The sequence below is a fragment of the Pleuronectes platessa genome, chromosome 6 (genome assembly GCF_947347685.1).
Source record: "Pleuronectes platessa chromosome 6, fPlePla1.1, whole genome shotgun sequence".
NCBI lineage: Eukaryota > Metazoa > Chordata > Actinopteri > Pleuronectiformes > Pleuronectidae > Pleuronectes > Pleuronectes platessa.
The window spans coordinates 887,270-907,153 of record NC_070631.1 but is presented as its reverse complement, the minus strand read 5'-3'; the positions used below and the strand labels follow the sequence as shown (position 1 = coordinate 907,153).

General features: G+C 40.8%; 1 protein-coding gene and 1 long non-coding RNA gene across 4 annotated transcripts; one reads left to right on the top strand and one right to left on the bottom strand.

The window, feature by feature from the left end:
* Window positions 1-2,966: 2,966 nt before the first annotated feature.
* LOC128441985 (uncharacterized) lies at window positions 2,967-5,269 on the top strand. Of its 2 annotated transcripts, none has more exons than XR_008338791.1 (3): window positions 2,967-3,088; window positions 4,602-4,866; window positions 5,000-5,269. It is a non-coding gene; the product is annotated as an uncharacterized LOC128441985 (long non-coding RNA). The 2 variants fall into 2 exon arrangements; XR_008338790.1 differs by having other exon boundaries at window positions 4,602-4,910.
* A 3,885-nt stretch (window positions 5,270-9,154) lies between these two features.
* On the bottom strand, window positions 9,155-18,961 carry LOC128441970 (major histocompatibility complex class I-related gene protein). 2 transcript variants are annotated; one of them, XR_008338781.1, is made up of 8 exons: window positions 18,802-18,961; window positions 16,994-17,254; window positions 14,771-15,049; window positions 12,836-13,138; window positions 11,951-12,134; window positions 11,717-11,734; window positions 10,787-10,871; window positions 9,155-10,425 (listed from the first exon to the last, which is right to left on the bottom strand). XR_008338781.1 is itself a non-coding variant. In XM_053424114.1 (8 exons), exons 1-7 carry the CDS (start codon window positions 18,854-18,856, stop codon window positions 10,792-10,794), a joined length of 1,101 nt encoding a protein of 366 aa, XP_053280089.1. In that variant the 5' UTR covers window positions 18,857-18,961; the 3' UTR covers window positions 9,155-10,425; window positions 10,787-10,791. The 2 variants fall into 2 exon arrangements, 1 of the variants encoding a protein (XP_053280089.1); XM_053424114.1 differs by having other exon boundaries at window positions 12,030-12,134.
* Between the last annotated feature and the right edge of the window lie 923 nt (window positions 18,962-19,884).

Here is a 19,884-nt window from a genome sequence, read left to right as displayed (position 1 = left end):
CTGTTTGTGCTCAGCAGCTTCCTGTTATTATGGAAACAGCGCCACCTACTGACGACAATAAAAAACTCAAACCTGAGTCTTCGCCTGATTTGTCAGTTTCCAGTTTAGATGAATAACAGGAGTTTGAGTCGCTGGGAGATGAATCATAAATAATTAAAATGACGCTAAAATATATATATTTACATAAATAACAGTCTTGATTCATATCGACAGACTGAACCTGTTATTTCTTCATAACGTTTTATAAACCAACATGAAACTCGAGACACGTCATGAATAACTAAGTCTGAAATAATAAAGTTCATAATGTGCACGAGACCAGAAGCTCTTTGTTTCCTCGCTGAGTTGAAACGTGGCTTCGTGTTTCACTGGTTCCTGATTCATCCCAGTCTGTTGGACTCTTTCGCTTCAGACTCGCTGCGTCATTTGGTCCAGAACCACTTCGGCCAGTGTGGATCTTACTGGTTCTGACCAGAGTAAGAAATCAAATAACAGCATCCACAGAAAGAAAAGTCCCTGTTCAGTGGATCTGTTCAGAAATAGAATCTAATCTTTCCTTCTGACATGAGATCGATGACATTCACCAACATGAACTTTGAAATCAAGTCTTTGAAACGTTATTAAACTTCTAGAATCTGCAGCGAAGGAACCGAACATCAAACATCACAAGAGACCTCGAATCATTTCAGTGTCTTTTAAAAACATGGAGCATTTTTCATTTCACTTCAAATCCACCGAATCCAATCAAATAAAGTAGAAACGTGACTTGAACTCACGAGCCGTCGCGCTGTGTGCTCCCGCCAGTAGAAGCAGGGAAAGAACCGAGAACATGGTGAGCGCTGGTGTGGTCCTCTGGACCGGGCTGAAGGTAGATGAGCTCCTGTCTCCACTGAGGGACCTGACTGTGGAGACAAGAGACGGAACCAGGGAGACGAGGACAAACTGGGAGGCGGGGACATCCTCTGAGCCAATGGGAATTTAGAATCAGCCTCTACGTCACTTAAAACCGGGTGAAACTCAGCCACTCAGGTTTTTGAGAAGGAAAAGTGAAAGTAACGAACTGCGTAGTGTTATAACTTCACACCTTGTGTAGTAGAATAATATGTTTTAAGATCATTTATACATAGTGCAACACATCTGTAAGATAATCTGTTTATTGATTATTGTATTTGTATGATAATGTACTTGTAAGATAATATATTTATGGATTGTTGTACTTGTAGAATAATGTATTAGTATGATATTGTACTTGTAGAATAATGTACTTGTAGGATAATATAATTTTAAGATCATTTACACGTAGTGCAACACATTTGTAAGATAATCTGTTTATTGATTATTGTATTTGTATGATAATGTACTTGTAAGATAATGTATTTATGGATTGTTGTACTTGTAGAATAATGTATTAGTAGGATATTGTACTAGAATAATGTACTTGTAGGATAATATAATTTTAAGATAATTTACACGTAGTGCAACACATTTGTAAGATAATCTGTTTATATATTTGTATGATAATGTATTTGTAGGATATTGTACTTGTATGATAATGTAATAGTAGGATATTGTACTTGTATGATAATGTAATAGTAGGATATTGTACTTGTAGAATGATGTATTTGTAGGATAATATGTTTTTAAGATCATTTATATGTAGTGCAACACATTTGTAAGATAATCTGTTTATTGATTAATGTATTTGTAGGAAATTGTACTTGTATGAAAATGTTCTTGTAGGATATTTTACTTGTGGAATCATTTATTTGTATGATCTTATGTTTTTAATATCATTTATACATAGTTTTTAAGATCATTTATATGTTTTTAAGATCATTTAGATAGATTTAAGATAATCTGTTGATATATATGTATGATAATGTATTTGTAGGATAATGTACTTATATGATAATGTACTTGTAGAATCATTTATTCATAAGATAATATGTTTTAAAGATCATTTATACGTAGTGCAACACATTTGTAAGATAATGTGTTTATTGATTATTGTATTTGTAGGATCATGTATTTGTACCAGTGCAGTTTCTGTCTACATCTTTCTACACATTTATTTTTCCAGATTCATACGAGGTCACCATGACCTTTACTTGTGACCTCTGACATCTCACCAGTTCATCTCAAGCTGAAGAAATTCCCTCTCAGAGGTCAGAGGTCACATTCAAGAGGTCAACACATATTGTGTGAGTCCAGGTGAACTTCACCTTTGACCTTTGACCTTTGACCAACAAAACTAATCAGTTCGTCCAGAATCCAAATTTGTACCAAATGTTAAGAAACTCCCTGAAGGAATCCCAGATATATCTCAAGTCATGAGTGTGGGACAGACAGACACACACCTGGAAACAAGCCCACCCCCCCACAGAGGCAAACCACTGACTAACACAGATGAGCCCCATGGTGAAGACACACAATTTAATAACACAAGATAGTGAACGTGAACTCATATTTTACTGTTTCACTCACAAGTTAAATAACAAAACCGAAGCAGAAAGAGAACACGAGCATCAGACTCAGTTCTGTTGTGTTGCTGAAAACTGCTCACACAAGAGAAACTTAACTCTTGTGTTGATGTTTGAACAGCTGATGTTGTGTTTCATTTCTGTTTCACTCTCGACTTTCTGTCCACGAAGCATTTTGTAAAACGTCTCATCACTCGTGTTCCTCTGAATCGATGTGAGTGACACTGAGGCTCGGTGGAGAAGAGGCTCCTCCCACACTCGACCATCAGAGGTCACAGAGACAGTTCAACAGAGACACTGTGAGGGAGTGATGTCCACTCATTGAGAATGAATGTGTGTGTGTCTGTGTGTGTTTAGGTTAGATCTCTTGTTCAGTTCCCACAGCGCCCCCACCAGGCACAAACAGCACGTCCCTGTTTCTGGTAAATCACGTGACTCTTCTCTGTTCTCTGGTCACATGACTCTGAGTCCTGACGCTCTGATCTGAGGACGGATCACACTGATGCTTTCATTTGTCTCGTTCAGGAGACTGAGGCTTCTTGTCCTCCTCGTTTGTCCACATTCCTCTGGTGTCCAACACAACACTACCTGCACAAACACAATCAAAGGTAAACAGTGATCACACTTTGCAACACACACACATACACACACACACACACACACACACACAATACAAATAAAGTGTGTACATTCACTTAAAAATGACAGACACTGCATCGTTTAAAGGTTCAGATACAGATTATTAGCATGTTAAAAGAACATGTGAACATGGGCTGTGAACTTGTTGATGCAGCAGCAGTGACTCATTACTCCAGATGAGACCAGAAGCTGATTCAAGACCAGCTCGTGTGTCTCATGACCTTGTGTGACCTCTGTCCAGATTCTCCTCCGGAAAACCTGCAGAGCATTAATAATAATAATAATGATTTGTTATGGAAAATTCTAGTGACCAGTGTCTAAGGTTGTGGAAATCCCCTGACTAGTTGTCTCACTGCTGTGATCTTGTCAAACAGGGAGTTTTCCACAGTGGACGGACACAGCAGATAGACACAGAGCAGGATTTCATATCTTTTTTCTTATCACGTTTTATGAAGCACCTCTTTGTATAAGTTCTGGCTTTTTCACACTTGCAGCCAGTTGGTCCATCCTGAGCACTAGGCTTGTTGTGTAAACTCTGCAGAGCTTACTATTATAAAGACTCAATGGCAACTCCAGTCTGAGAATTTCATTATTTCAAATGTCAAGATGAATTTCCATCACAGATTGGCGTCACGAACAGGATCCCTTGAAAGATCGTGTGGACCCCAGAAGTCTTCGGTGGCTGATCACCCGGGAGAGAGATCTTCTGCCTCTACCTCCATCACTGAAGAGAAGAGAGGACTGAAGGGACTGGGGGTCTGGACCTTCTTCACAGGGATCCAAAGACCTCTCTTTGGTCATCTTAAATCTGCTGAGATGTTGAAATTCTGATTTTCACGAATGTTTAGATGATTTCTCAAATACGAAATCAAACATAAGAAATAATACATTTAAAGGGTTTTATTTGGAACGGTTGTATTAGTCATTCTCTCTGGATTATTGTGGATTATTAATGTTAATCTGACCCATCTTGTGGCTTCATCCTAGTTGAAGGCTTTCTTCTGTTCAGCCGCGAAAGAAACAAGGATTCGTGGAGACGTCCACGTCTTAAATTAGAGTGTTGTGAAAATAGTTGATGAGTCCTTTTTCACACAGCTAATTAATAAGGTTATGAAAATTGTTGATAAGCCAATTTCATAGACCAGATAGGATGGGTATCAAGGGAAGTCAAGGACCCCAAAGCCCAGAGGGTCCTACTGTGGACTCTGTGGTTGCAAGGCTCGGATGGGAAAGTGTGACATTTCTTCCAGTATGGTCCAGAGACTTTGCTTTTCCTCATAACAGCTCATTCAGCGTCGACATTATTTTTTTTTTTACTTTCAAGAGAGAAACTCCTCGAGAAAGAGGAAGAATTACAAATAACATGAAAAGAGTCAGAGTGTAGGGACAGAAGACGATCATCTAAACAGATGGCTACGGTTGACAAGAAGGAAACTGAGTGTTAAAGTAATCCTATAGATCTCTGTGTTCTCCTTTTGAAAGGGTGTGGCAGTCCTCTTCTCAACGCCTGCCTTCTCCTCACCAACGACAAAACCCTCCTCCACATGATGCAGAGACCAGACTCCACCAATCAACGCTCAGGCCCATCTCAGACGCCACCCACCGCTCTCCCAGTCTATGGAGACGGGGGAGGACTGAATGATGACGCCACCTCTTCCTCATCTCTAGGCCCCACTGACTTGGATAAGATGTGTCCTCACTGGGGGGGGAGATCTCCATCTGACTCCACCAGACTGGGATGATGCGGGTAATGCAACACACTCCTCAACGCCCTGAGAACCGCCTTCCCCGGTAAAATTGACATGTCCAAAATAACGGGGTGCGGTTTGCCCAACCTGTCCTCTTCTCTTCTCACTGTTTGTCTTTGGAACATTTTCCAGATGAAATCGTAGGAGACTTCCTCTCAAGTCTGACTGTCCTGTTTGATCAACACAGCGTTATGATGCAGGCTGTGTCCACCCTGTGAAGGCCGAGCAGACCAGATAACACTGAGAGCAGAGCCATCTTCACTGAACCAGGAGGAGAGGGGCGTGGCCGTGGGAGAAGCTTCTCTCCACAACCCAAAACTCCCAAAGACGAGTGTTTCATCTGCAGAGGAAAAGGACACTGGGCCACGAACTGCCCCAGCGGCGAGGGGCCGGGGAGACAAGAACTTTAACTGACTGAACTTTACAGAAAGTGAGGGGGGGGCAGACGGGGGGGGAGACGTCCAGCTACCCACCGAGGATCAGAGAAAGGGAAGTGAAACACACACACACACACAGAAGCTCCGGCACACACACAAATACATGCCACTGCAAAGAAGTATCAGCCTGCATTACTAACCGCACACACACACACACACACCAGATTACACACAACTTTGTGGTACTTATGTTAATTACAATAGTGATGATTTAAGAAAATGCCTCAACTCCAAGTTAACGGTCACAAACTTAATGTGATGGTTGACTCTGGTGCAGGTTGTTCTGTGGTTAGGATGTCAGATTATCAAACATCTCCTGAGATGAGTGGTCACTTCATATTCTTTCAAATGCGCCGCTCAGTTTGACAAACATCCCATAAGGTTTTAACATGATTTTCTGTTGTCTCCCTGTTGCCCAATGAATCTATTAGGAAGAGATTGGATGATTGTGTTAGGCCTCAATTCAGTATCCTCCTCTGATGGAGTGACGGTTACACACAATTCTTCTTCACCCACCTTCACAATGTCACAGACCACACATCAGCAGCTGTTTGTTTATCAGGGGAAACTTCCTATAAAGGCCTCCACTGATCTGCTCTCCACGTCACTCTCTCTTGTCACCCCTCTTTCTGATTTCATGCACACTGATTCATTGCACTGCACTTCACATGTGACACACACAGCAGATCACGTTTATGAATCTCTGTTTTTGCTTTTTTCCAATGATTCTCTACTGTTTTTTGGTCTGGTTCCAGGAGTGTAGCTGCCGTCTCACTCACTGACCAGCAGGAGGCAGTGTTTTGTATCTCAAATTCCAGCCCTGACATCCTGCTCTCCCAGTCCCATGATGACCAGTGGCAGGACTTAGGCCCATTTGTCAGATCATGCCAGGCTGTCGTTGATTGGCAACCCACAACCACGCCTGATGTAATGTGTTTTCCCAGTCTGAGAGCATCTGATCTCAAAATGTCTCCAACCTTCTGTTCTCCAGCCACACGCTCATTTGTCGTGACTGAAAATCACCTTCATTCTTATGCAATGTGGTCCAGCCCCTCTGATGTTTCTCCTTTACTTTCAGATCTCCCTGAAACTCTGTAGGCAAAGGACAATTATGATGTGGGTCTCATCAGAAACTGTGATCCATTCAAAATCACTCCAAAATCAGATTATAGGCCATATAAACAACAATATCCACTCAGACAAGAAGCAGTGGAGGGGATACGTCCTGGGTTTGAATCCTTGTTGCAGGCTGGTGTAAATGTCCCCTGCCCTGATTCACTGGTCTGCACTCCACTGTTCCCAGTTAAGAAGATCAGAGACAAAGGTCAATCTACTGAGTGGTGGTTTGTGCAGGATTTGAAGGCTGTTTCCAACCAAACACACTGCTTTCCCACATTACACCTTATGCAGCGTGGTTTTCCGTTGTAGACTTCTTTGTGTGTTCCTGTCCACAAGGAGAGACAGTACTGGTTTGCTTATAATGTGAAAACAAGGACACAACCATGGCATCCATTTGGACATCCAGGGTTGTGTGGCCTGAGAGGCTCACTATTCGTGTTACTCATGATCTCCTTGATTAGTGTTTTGCACATTAATTTGTCTGAGCACACTCCTGTAAAAGTCTCTGATGATCTAACAAACTCCTCTTTTCCTACAGTGTCCTCTCAGACCCATAAAGTGATTCAGGTCCCTTGATCTGTAACTTATTCCCCATCCCTCCCTACCTGGACACTGACAGCACAGATGACTCTGATGACGATACTCAAATTTAGTTTTATTTTACACTTTTTATTTTTCGTTTTCTTTTTATGTTATTTTCTCCCTCCAGGTTGCTTATGTGTTTCTTAGTGATTTCACTAGACAAAAACAGCTACTGCAATTATCCTTTCAACTTCATACTGTGTGATGCCTTAATTTAAATCTCTGTGAATTTCTAAGGTTGATGTAAATAACTTTATGAAGTTTGTACATACTTAATAATATATACATACCACTTCAGTCCATCCTGGGTGAGGGATCCTCACATGTGGCTCTCTCTAAGGTTTCTACTTATTTATTTTTTTAGTAGTTTTCTTCCTTACGCTTCATGAGGGTTAAGGGCAGAAGATGTCACATCATGTTAAAGGCCTATGAGACAAATTGTGATTTGTGAATATGGTCTATACAAATGAAATGTGATTGTTTGATTGATTAATCAATTTTACTTCCTGGCTTGAATTTTTGAAGGTTTCACTGGATATATTTTCAACCTTAGATATATTATATGTTGATATTTAACCGTTTATTACATTTTAATATCAGTTTCTTTTGCCAATCAATACAGTATGTTACATTTTGATAATGGTTAATGTGATGATGATTTAGTTTGACCTGATTTTCTTCCATTTCATTTTGAATGCTTGCTCAATTACAGGAAAAATACTTAATTTTCTTTCCACAAAAACAGCAGCAGCTTCCTGTTGTGGCCTCATCACCAGTGACTCTGTATGTAGGATTGCAGACTCTACGATTTTCTTCTATGATTTGATGTTTGTTATTGATATTGATTATGATGTTGATTATGATGTTTCTTGATTATTTTTCGTTAGTGATCATATTTTTATTGATTATCAAATGGGGGAGTGTAATGGAAAATATCACTGACCAGTGTCTAAGGTATTGGAAATCCCCTGACTAGGTGTCTCACTGCTGTGATCCTGTCTACCTGACAGGATGGAACCCTTATTTGGTCATGTTTTCCTTCTAACTGGTACCAGGGATGGAAGGACACAGCAGATAAGACAGAGGATGATCTCATGTCTTTCATGTCTTCTCTTTTTTTATCATGTCTTATGAATCGCTCTTTGTATAAGTTCTGGCTTCTGTGAACTTGCAGCCAGTTGTTCCATCTTGAGCACTAGGCTTGTTGTGTAAACTCTGCAGAGCTTATTATGATAAAGACTCAATGGCAACTCCAGTCTGAGAATTTCATTATTTCAAATCTGAAGATGAATTTCCATCACAATATCAAAACCAAATTATACAAACTGTATATAAAGCCTGTCCCCTGCTGATCCTGTGTTTTACTTTTCTCACTATGAAGAATTTACCTTGAATACATTATGACTGTATGGTTAAATACAGATAATGTGCTAATTAAACTATTAAAAATAAAATCTGAATTATGCACAGAATAAGATTTGATGTAAACTAAATATTCTTATTATTTTCTGTGAACGAGAGACAAAATAACTCGTTTTTTTTCTTATTATTATTAGTAATAATAAGGATGATATGAATAGATGGTACTATTTGTAAGGTTATGTAAGGCCTCCTACAGATCGACCCAAAGAGGAGCTCACACCACAGAGAGTCTCTCACAACCAGTTCCTGCATTGGTCCACATGAAGGAGGACATGGAAGGCCCATAGTAAGTCACTGGTTTCAGTCGCAGATGTTAATGGAATGAGTTGTGATTGATTGTTCACTGACTAATCCGCTGATTTGTGTTTTTTTCAGTTGAATGAATTGTCTGGACAACATGGAGGTCTAAGACTTGGACGAGGAAGAGGATGATGAGGATGAGGACGTTTGCTCGGCCGTCCCACATTCAGAGGACACAGGCTCAGCTGCTCCTCACTCCAGGGACGGGGTTGAAGACCTGGATTCCCCATGGGAGGAGACACTGCTGCTGCTGAACCAGACGCAGAGGAACCACCTGAGAGATGAAGCTCAGGAGACACAGATCTGTGAAGAGACGCTTCCTGCCAGAGCCAGCAGTCTGAAGAGGGTGAGGACGTGTTCAGTCAGAGTTGTCAAGAGAGTAAAGTTAGTGGAAATAGTATAAATTAAGAATATAGAAAGATTCAAGTTTCAAGTTTCAAGAGTTTATTGTCAAACGATCACATTCAACAGTCACAGGCTCTTTTAGCAATGCTCAGAATATTACCAGCAAAAAATATTGAATAAAATAATAAAAACATAGAATATCAAAAATTTAAAATAGAAAATAATATATATATACACCTAAAGAAAAAAACAATAGTGCAATTATGCTACGGTGCTGGTTTAGTGGAGTTACTGCAGATCAGAGGAGTTTATAAGTCTTATGGCCTGGGGGGTGAAACTGTCTCTGAGCCTTGTTGTGATGTCACTCATCTCAATATGAAGATGATCTGATGAAAGCCCTGGTACAAGCACCTCAAAGTCAAAATGTGGAATATGTCCAAAATGGCCACTAAATGCAAAAGGGCGGGCTGCCTGTTGTGTTTTTCAAATTGCCTCTTGAGACTTGTTTGTTTGTCTGGTCATGATACACCTGTGTATTTTTGTGAAGATCGGTCAATGTGAACGTGTTCCAGGGGGCGCTGTTGAGCCATTTTACCACGCCCATTTAAAATTACTCCAGAATACAAACATTTTCACCACGTTCTAATTTTCTGCAAAGTTTGGTAAGAAGTTGAGCAAGTTAAAGCCTCAAAAAGACAAATCATTTGCCTGAAAAAATAATAACAACAACAACACACGTTGACAGCTTTGAGAAATGTAAAGTTTTTAAACTTACGAAAGATAAGTTCAGTAATTTTGAGTTTTTCAAACCTTTTCATTTTTTTACAGTGTTATCAAGGCTAAAACAGAAAAGTCCCTTGTGCCTAAAAACTAACAGAAATTATTTACAGAAAATTTCACATGAGACACTTAAAACATCCCACAACCCTTTTATAATTCTCCAGTAAAATAAACTTTAAAGGTGAAGAACAAAGCAAAGCATGAATAAAACCAAACAAACCAAAAACAAGCAACTCTGGATTAATTCATTTCTGGTTCAAAATTTGAAATAAAATAAAATCTGAATATTTAACTTGTTTTACTTCACTTCAGGTTAAGAAAAAGTAATAATCCTCATTTGATTTACCAATATGTAAACAAACATTTATCAGAGGGAAGTTTACATTTCTTATTTTTAACTAAAAGATCAAATTTAATCAACGCCACCATTTATTTTTCATATTTATCAGTTGTGTTATTTGTATTTTAATCAATGTCTGACCCTGAATATCACTTTATGATTTGAGTGATGAATAATCAATGAGTTCCAGTGTAAAGGGGAAACTGTGGTGACACTGCTTCTCGTCCATGAACCTGAAGAGAGACAAAATATATAAAAATTAAATGTTCAGCTCCACAAAGCCACGTATTTTATGTTTTTACAGTATTGAGACCTAATATTTCCATGATTCTCTCCGTGAATTTAAAGTTAACACTGATCTTAACTTGATAAGCCCAAAATATTTGGTTTATTAACGTTTGAATTGTTGTGTCACTGCTGATATTTGAGTTTTCATTCAACATTTAATCTGTCCTATTAACGTGAAGGTTTCTGATCTGTGCATCGCTCTCAGCAGATGTTTTTATATCTAATACAAACAGAGGTTTTACAGCTGATCACACACATGTTACTTTGCACTTAGTTCAGTTTTGTTGAGCAGATGAAGCAACTCACTGTGTTCAGGAGGACGTCTCACTTGGAGAATTAGAATCTCCATCAGCTGATCTCAGCGGCTGTGAGACAGCTGGATCTTTTCCAGCTGTGAGGTCAGAAACACATCGTTAGTCCATCCTCCTCTGAACAGACACTTTCATTACAAACCACCAACACTGCAGGGACCAGTCCTGAAAACTCTCTCCAGCACCAAATCAACTCTATCTAATCTACAGAGGGTTTACTAGAGTCCTGCACTGGGTCAGGTTCCTGTGGGGAGACTGGTATCCACTGAAATAAATATGAGCAGAAGTGGAGACGAGGCCGAGGGAACATTTGTGGAAATTCTGAAGAAATTCCCTCGAGGCGTTTCTGAGATATCGTGTTCATGAGATGAGCAGCCTGAAAACATGACGCCTCCCTGACTGTCTCCGGTGTGGACCAGTACAAAGTGGACCAGTACAAAGTGGACCAGTACAAAGTGGACCAGTACAAAGTGGACCAGTACAAAGTGGAGCAGTACAAAGTGGACCAATACAAAGTGGACCAGCACAAAGTGGACCAATACAAAGTGGACCAGTACAAAGTGGACCAGTACAAAGTGGACCAGTACAAAGTGGACCAGTACAAAGTGGACCAGTACAAAGTGGACCAGTACAAAGTGGAGCAGTACAAAGTGGACCAATACAAAGTGGACCAGCACAAAGTGGACCAATACAAAGTGGACCAGTACAAAGTGGACCAGTACAAAGTGGACCAGTACAAAGTGGACCAGTACAAAGTGGACCAGTACAAAGTGGACCAGTACAAAGTGGACCACAGAGGTGTTGGGGGAGTTGTATAGAACTGGACATGTTAGAACTTTCAGCTGCTGTGCTAACGTGACGTGATGACCTCATGAAGCTCGTTAGTATAAAAAGAAAACAGAGTAGAAATAGAAGTTTTACTTACCAGTTGAAGTACATTGGGCTGAAATAAAAAGAAAACACAAATGATTTCAGTTATTACAGTAGAAACACAAACAGGATTGTGTCATGTTCTCCTCAAACGATCGACAACACACTGTCCCTTGTTGTTGTTTGTGTGCAGAGCTCTTTATAAACAGTGTGTGGAGCAGAGGGAAGTTAGAAACTGTGTGTGAACCCTGCAGCTCTGGAGACACAAGCTGGTGTGTGAGGAACTGACCTTTGTCTCACCAGCATTAATCAGAAAGTCTCCAAACACCAGAGACACATTGGACAAAGCTTCTGTGTTGGTCTCTCACCTTTCTTCCTCCTGTGCACCACGAGTCCGATGACAGCGCTGAGGAGAATGAGAGCCACTGCAGCGATGATGAAGATGATGATGAAGGTCATGCTGGTGGGCTTCTCTGTTGAGTGGAATAAAAAAACAAAGCATCACAACCTGAACAGATGAACCACAATCCTGTCCTGAGACACAACAGACACACACACAGACACTCAACGTGTGAGTTTGTCCTGCTGTTGTTTCTCCTCTCAGTTTCCATCTGTACATAATGACTGGATCTGTGCTTCTTCACACTGGTTAGTCTTTTACAGTCACTGGTTGAACTGGTTATGAACTGAAGACATGAACCTGACTGTCTGTTGTGACTCGAGGTGAAGAACCAGAGATTTGTTTGTTTTTTCTGCTTCATTAATTCTGCAGAATAAAAGTTTTCATATCAAACATCCACCCTGATCCCAGTATGTCTGTGAAAGGCTCACATCTGACCAGTGACAAACCAGTCTGGCTCCAGTTGAGACCTGCAGAAACACTTCATGGAATAAAATCATACAAGTGAACATTTATAAATGTGTGAATCTAATTGATCAATGATAATAATAATAGTAATAAAATCCTCAGACACATTAAAACTCACTTCATTCTTCAGGGTCACATGATGGTGGGGGGGGGGGCACAGTCACTGGTTTAACACTGGTCTGAATGTATTCATAAACATTGATGAAAGAAAACTTCTCCTGCTTCACATCAGTCAACATGACCTGCAGGACTGTTACTGGAGATGAAACCTGTGTTTCCCAGTGTCCTCACTGGTCCCAGTCTCACCTCTGTTGGACTGGACTGAGTCCTCGTCCAGTTGGGTGACGATGTCCTCCTTCAAACCAGCGATCTGGAACACACACTCGTACCTCCCCCAGTCTTCAGGGGAGATGGAGGAAACCTTCAGGTCAGCACTCATCTGGAAGGTTCCATCATGGTTGGGGAGGACCTCTCCGTGGACCACGTCCTCATGAAGCTCCTCCCCCTCTCTCCTCCAGAACAACACAGCACTGTCTGGGTAGAAACCAGTAGCATGGCAGCTGACTGGAGAGGAGGGAGACTTCTGGAGGAGGGAGATCCTGGGAGGCACTGGGGAGGAGAAAGAAAGACAGTTTATGGTTTATTATAATGTATTAAATACTAATAACATCATTCCTGTTGGATTCCAGTTCTGTTGCATTAGTCATGACTGTTAATAAACGATACAAGAGGGAGACAGAGAGGAGGAGCAGAGAGAGAGAAAGAGAGAGGATGAGGAGAGAGAGAGAGAGAGAGACAGGAGGAGGAGGAGGGAGGAGGAGGAGATAAAAAGACAGTTTATGGTTTATTATAATGTATTAAATACTAATAACATCATTCCTGTTGGATTCCAGTTCTGTTGCATTAGTCATGACTGTTAATAAACGAGACAAGAGGGAGACAGAGAGGAGGAGCAGAGAGAGAGAGAGAGAGAGAGAGAGAGACAGAGGCTGAAGTGATGCAGAGACACTGGGGAGGACGATATGGTCGATCGGGCGGTGAGGAGGGAGGAGGAGCAGAGAGAGAGAGGGAGAGAGAGAGATGAGGAGGAGCAGAGAGAGAGAGAGAAAGAGGAGGAGGAGGAGGAGGAGGAGAGAGAGAGAGGAAGACAGAGAGGAGTCAGGAGGAGGAGGAGGAGCGAGAGAGAGAGGAGGAGGAGGAGGAGGAGGAGGGAGAGAGAGAGAGGAGGAGGAGGAGAGGGAGGAGAAAGAGAGGAAGACAGAGAGGAGTTAGGAGGATGAGGAGGAGAGAGAGAGAGAGGAAGACAGAGAGGAGTCAGGAGGAGGAGGAGGAGGAGGAGGAGGAGGAGGAGGAGGAGCGAGAGAGAGAGGAAGACAGAGAGGAGTCAGGAGGAGGAGGAGGAGGAGGAGGAGGAGGAGGAGGAGCGAGAGAGAGAGAGAGAGAGGAGGAGGAGGAGGAGGGAGAGAGAGAGAGGAGGAGGAGGAGGAGGAGCGAGAGAGAGAGAGAGAGAGAGGAGGAGGGAGAGAGAGAGAGACAGAGGCTGAAGTGATGCAGAGACACTGGGGAGGACGATATGGTCGATCGGGCGGTGAGGAGGGAGGAGGAGCAGAGAGAGAGAGGGAGAGAGAGAGATGAGGAGGAGCAGAGAGAGAGAGAGAAAGAGGAGGAGGAGGAGGAGGAGGAGAGAGAGAGAGGAAGACAGAGAGGAGTCAGGAGGAGGAGGAGGAGCGAGAGAGAGAGGAGGAGGAGGAGGAGGAGGAGGGAGAGAGAGAGAGGAGGAGGAGGAGAGGGAGGAGAAAGAGAGGAAGACAGAGAGGAGTTAGGAGGATGAGGAGGAGAGAGAGAGAGAGGAAGACAGAGAGGAGTCAGGAGGAGGAGGAGGAGGAGGAGGAGGAGGAGGAGGAGGAGGAGCGAGAGAGAGAGGAAGACAGAGAGGAGTCAGGAGGAGGAGGAGGAGGAGGAGGAGGAGGAGGAGGAGCGAGAGAGAGAGAGAGAGAGAGGAGGAGGAGGAGGAGGGAGAGAGAGAGAGGAGGAGGAGGAGGAGGAGCGAGAGAGAGAGAGAGAGAGAGGAGGAGGGAGAGAGAGAGAGGAGGAGGATTAGAGGGAGGAGAAAGAGAGGAAGACAGAGAGGAGTTAGGAGGATGAGGAGGAGAGAGTGAGAGAGAGAGAGAGGAGGAGGAGGAGCAGACTGCTCCCCTCAGAAGGAGGAGCATTGAGGTGATGGAGGTTCTGTGATGTCACCTGTTCTCAGCAGAGAGCTCCTCCCCTGCTCCAGGTACTTCTTCAACCAGGTAGGACACTCCACTGTGTAGTAGTTCTTATTCTGAGCCAGTAGAGCTTTATTCTGATCCCACTTCAGTTTGGTGATGACACTCTGAGGTGTTGGAGCGATCCACGTCTCTGTCTCATGGTCCCATGATATGAAGTCTTCTCCATCATGACCAAACTGCTCAAAACCATTAACTGCTCCAGTCTCATCGTCCCATTCACATCCAAACATCCGCTGGAAAATGTGAACACCTGAGAGAGAAAGAGAGATTTTATACATTCAAGCTTCAGACTAATCATTCTTCTTGATTATGTATTTTAATAATTCATCAATTTACAAGTTTCAACTGAAGAAAAAATCAGAAAGTAGAGAAAATGTCTGTGACAGTTTTTAATTCATCAAAAAGTACGAGAAGCAACAAACTCTGATATTTAATAAATTTCACAAAACATTTAAAAATCTATTGATCACATGTTTGATTGTGTGAGTGTGTTTATGTGAGTGTGTGTGAGTGTGTGTTTATGTGAGTGTGTGTGTGAGTGTGGTAAAGTGTGTGATTGAGATCGTGTGCGAGTGTGTATGTGTAAGTGTGAGTGTGATTGTGTGTGTCTGTGATTGTGTGTATTTGTGTGTGTGTGTGAGTGAATATGATTGTGTGTGTCAGTTAATGTGTGAGAGGCAGATTGTATGTCTGTGTGTAAATGTGTGTGTGTCTGAATGTGTGTGTGTGTGTATGTGTGAATATGATTGTGTGTGTTTGTGTTTATGTGTGTGAGTGAGATTGTGTGTGTAAATGTTTGTGTTTGTGTTTGCATACATTTATGGGTGAGTAGATTTAATTGTGTGTATGGGTGTGTGTTTATGTGTGAGTGAGATTGTGTGCGTGTGAGTTTGTATATGATTGAGTGTGTGTGTGTGTGTGTGTGTTTATGTGTGTGAGTAAGATTGTTTGTCTGTGTGTGGAAATGTGTGAGTGTCTGAATGTGTGTTTGTTTGTGTGTACGTGTGAATATGATTGTGTGAGTGTGTTAGTGTGATTGTGTATGCAAATGTTTGTGTCCGTTTGCGTACGTTTATGTGTGTGTAAATGTGATTGTTTACGTGTCCATGAATGTAATTGGGTTTTGTGTGCATGTTTTGGTGATTTTGTTTCGGTGAGAGAGTGAGTGTATGTTTTTGGTGTGTGTGTGTGTATATGCGTGTGTATATGCGTGTGTTTATGTGTGATTGTGTGAGTGAATCTTTATGTGTTTGAATATGTGTGAGGTTGATTGTGTTTTTGTTTGTGAGTGTGTGCGTGATTGTGTGTCTGTGTTTATGTGTGTGAGTGAGATTGTGTATGTTTCTGTGTGTGTGTGAGTGTATGTGTGTGCGAGTGTGATTGTGTGTGCGAGTGTGATTGTGTGTGCATGTGTGTAAGAATGTGTGTGAGTGTGTGTGCCTTTACGTGTGTGAGGGTGTGATTGTGTCTGTGAGAGAGTGTGCGTATGTTTTTGGTGTGTGTGTGTGTATATGCGTGTGTATATGCGTGTGTTTATGTGTGATTGTGTGAGTGAATCTTTATGTGTTTGAATATGTGTGAGGTTGATTGTGTTTTTGTTTGTGAGTGTGTGCGTGATTGTGTGTCTGTGTTTATGTGTGTGAGTGAGATTGTGTATGTTTCTGTGTGTGTGTGAGTGTATGTGTGTGCGAGTGTGATTGTGTGTGCGAGTGTGATTGTGTGTGCATGTGTGTAAGAATGTGTGTGAGTGTGTGTGCCTTTACGTGTGTGAGGGTGTGATTGTGTCTGTGAGAGAGTGTGCGTATGTTTTTGGTGTGTGTGTGTGTATATGCGTGTGTATATGCGTGTGTTTATGTGTGATTGTGTGAGTGAATCTTTATGTGTTTGAATATGTGTGAGGTTGATTGTGTTTTTGTTTGTGAGTGTGTGCGTGATTGTGTGTCTGTGTTTATGTGTGTGAGTGAGATTGTGTATGTTTCTGTGTGTGTGTGAGTGTATGTGTGTGCGAGTGTGATTGTGTGTGCGAGTGTGATTGTGTGTGCATGTGTGTAAGAATGTGTGTGAGTGTGTGTGCCTTTACGTGTGTGAGGGTGTGATTGTGTCTGTGAGAGAGTGTGTGTATGTTTTGGTGTGTGAGTGTGATTGTGTGTATGTGTGTGTTGTGTTATTATTAGAGAGTTAAATGTAAACAAACCTCCAGTTTGGTTGAAGCGTTCATTTAAGATTTCCATGTTGGCTTTGTAAACCTGCTGTGCACCCAAAGCTCTCTGAGTGTTCCTCTTCCAGTACTGTTCATCAGTTGTGTTTAACATCCAGTCCTGTTTGGGTTCATATTTCTTTGTGTTGCTGTCATAGTGAGTGATCTGAACGTCATCAACCAAACCAACACTCACAAACTCTGGAAGGTTTGTGACTTGAGACGACGCAGTGTCAAAATACTTCAGAGAGTGAAGCCCTGCAAGAAAAAGATCAAGTTATGATTTTAGTTTTCAGATTAATAAATCACTGAGAGTCAAGAAGACATGACCCACATTCAACACAACTTCAGCTGCTGTGAGGGAAGCAAACACAAACACACAATCAGAGATACACAACTGCTCCAGAGTCCAGACGCTCTTTACTCTGAATATTCTGCTACGTCTTAAAAATGGATTCAATCTAATAACTCACATGTTTAATATTAATATTTTCTATTGCAGAGTATTTAATGTGAAGTGAAACTACTTCAGTTTCCAGTTACTCTCTGAGACTTTTATTCTTAAAGTCCTTAAATAGTTGGTTTCTCTCTCTTTATATATCCATATATTTATCCATATATAGCCATATACATTTATGATTTTTTTTTTTATGTATAGACTCAGAAAATATTTGACAACAACATGAAAACATGTTCATTAGGTTGTCAACAACATTTCTGATTCAGATGCATCGACTGATAATAATTCATCTGTGTGTTTGTCACTGACATGAAACTGAGACTTGATGTTTCCATGTTGAACAAAAGCTTCATTATTAATAACTACAAATCTGATAAGATAAAATCTGATTCTCTGTCTCCCTGGTTCTTTTCACTGACATCATTTACACTAGAGATGAATCTGTGTTTTGTGTTAGTAACAATGTGTGTTGATTGTGTTGGAGCAGGAGGTCACATTGATAACAGATCATTAATTATTCATATCTCATGTCAGTGACGTCACTCACGGTCTGTAGGAAAAGCAGGAAGCTGTTTGTGCTCAGCAGCTTCCTGTTATTATGGAAACAGCGCCACCTACTGACGACATTAAAAAACTCAAACCTGAGTCTTCACCTGATTTGTCAGTTTCCAGTTTAGATGAATAACAGGAGTTTGAGTCGCTGGGAGATGAATCATAAATAATTAAAATGACTCTAAAATATATTTATTTACATAAATAACAGTCTTGATTCATATCGACAGACTGAACCTGTTATTTCTTCATAACGTTTTATGAACCAACATGAAACTCGAGACACGTCATGAATAACTGAGTCTGAAATAATAAAGTTCATAATGTGCACGAGACCAGAAGCTCTTTGTTTCCTCGCTGAGTGGAAACGTGGCTTCGTGTTTCACTGGTTCCTGATTCATCCCAGTCTGTTGGACTCTTTCGCTTCAGACTCGCTGCGTCATTTGGTCCAGAACCAGTTCGGCCAGTGTGGATCTTACTGGTTCTGACCAGAGTAAGAAATCAAATAACAGCATCCACAGAAAGAAAAGTCCCTGTTCAGTGGATCTGTTCAGAAATAGAATCTAATCTTTCCTTCTGACATGAGATCGATGACATTCACCAACATGAACTTTGAAATCAAGTCTTTGAAACGTTATTAAACTTCTAGAATCTGCAGCGAAGGAACCAAACATCAAACATCACAAGAGACCTCGAATCATTTCAGTGTCTTTTAAAAACATGGAGCATTTTTCATTTCACTTCAAATCCACCGAATCCAATCAAATAAAGTAGAAACGTGACTTGAACTCACGAGCCGTCGCGCTGTGTGCTCCCGCCAGTAGAAGCAGGGAAAGAACCGAGAACATGGTGAGCGCTGGTGTGGTCCTCTGGACCGGGCTGAAGGTAGATGAGCTCCTGTCTCCACTGAGGGACCTGACTGGAGACAAGAGACGGAACCAGGGAGACGAGGACAAACTGGGAGGCGGGGACATCCTCTGAGCCAATGGGAATTTAGAATCAGCCTCTACGTCACTTAAAACCGGGTGAAACTCAGCCACTCAGGTTTTTGAGAAGGAAAAGTGAAAGTAACGAACTGCGTAGTGTTATAACTTCACACCTTGTGTAGTAGAATAATATGTTTTAAGATCATTTATACATAGTGCAACACATCTGTAAGATAATCTGTTTATTGATTATTGTATTTGTATGATAATGTACTTGTAAGATAATATATTTATGGATTGTTGTACTTGTAGAATAATGTATTAGTATGATATTGTACTTGTAGAATAATGTACTTGTAGGATAATATAATTTTAAGATCATTTACACGTAGTGCAACACATTTGTAAGATAATCTGTTTATTGATTATTGTATTTGTATGATAATGTACTTGTAAGATAATGTATTTATGGATTGTTGTACTTGTAGAATAATGTATTAGTAGGATATTGTACTAGAATAATGTACTTGTAGGATAATATAATTTTAAGATAATTTACACGTAGTGCAACACATTTGTAAGATAATCTGTTTATATATTTGTATGATAATGTATTTGTAGGATATTGTACTTGTATGATAATGTAATAGTAGGATATTGTACTTGTATGATAATGTAATAGTAGGATATTGTACTTGTAGAATGATGTATTTGTAGGATAATATGTTTTTAAGATCATTTATATGTAGTGCAACACATTTGTAAGATAATCTGTTTATTGATTAATGTATTTGTAGGAAATTGTACTTGTATGAAAATGTTCTTGTAGGATATTTTACTTGTGGAATCATTTATTTGTATGATCTTATGTTTTTAATATCATTTATACATAGTTTTTAAGATCATTTATATGTTTTTAAGATCATTTAGATAGATTTAAGATAATCTGT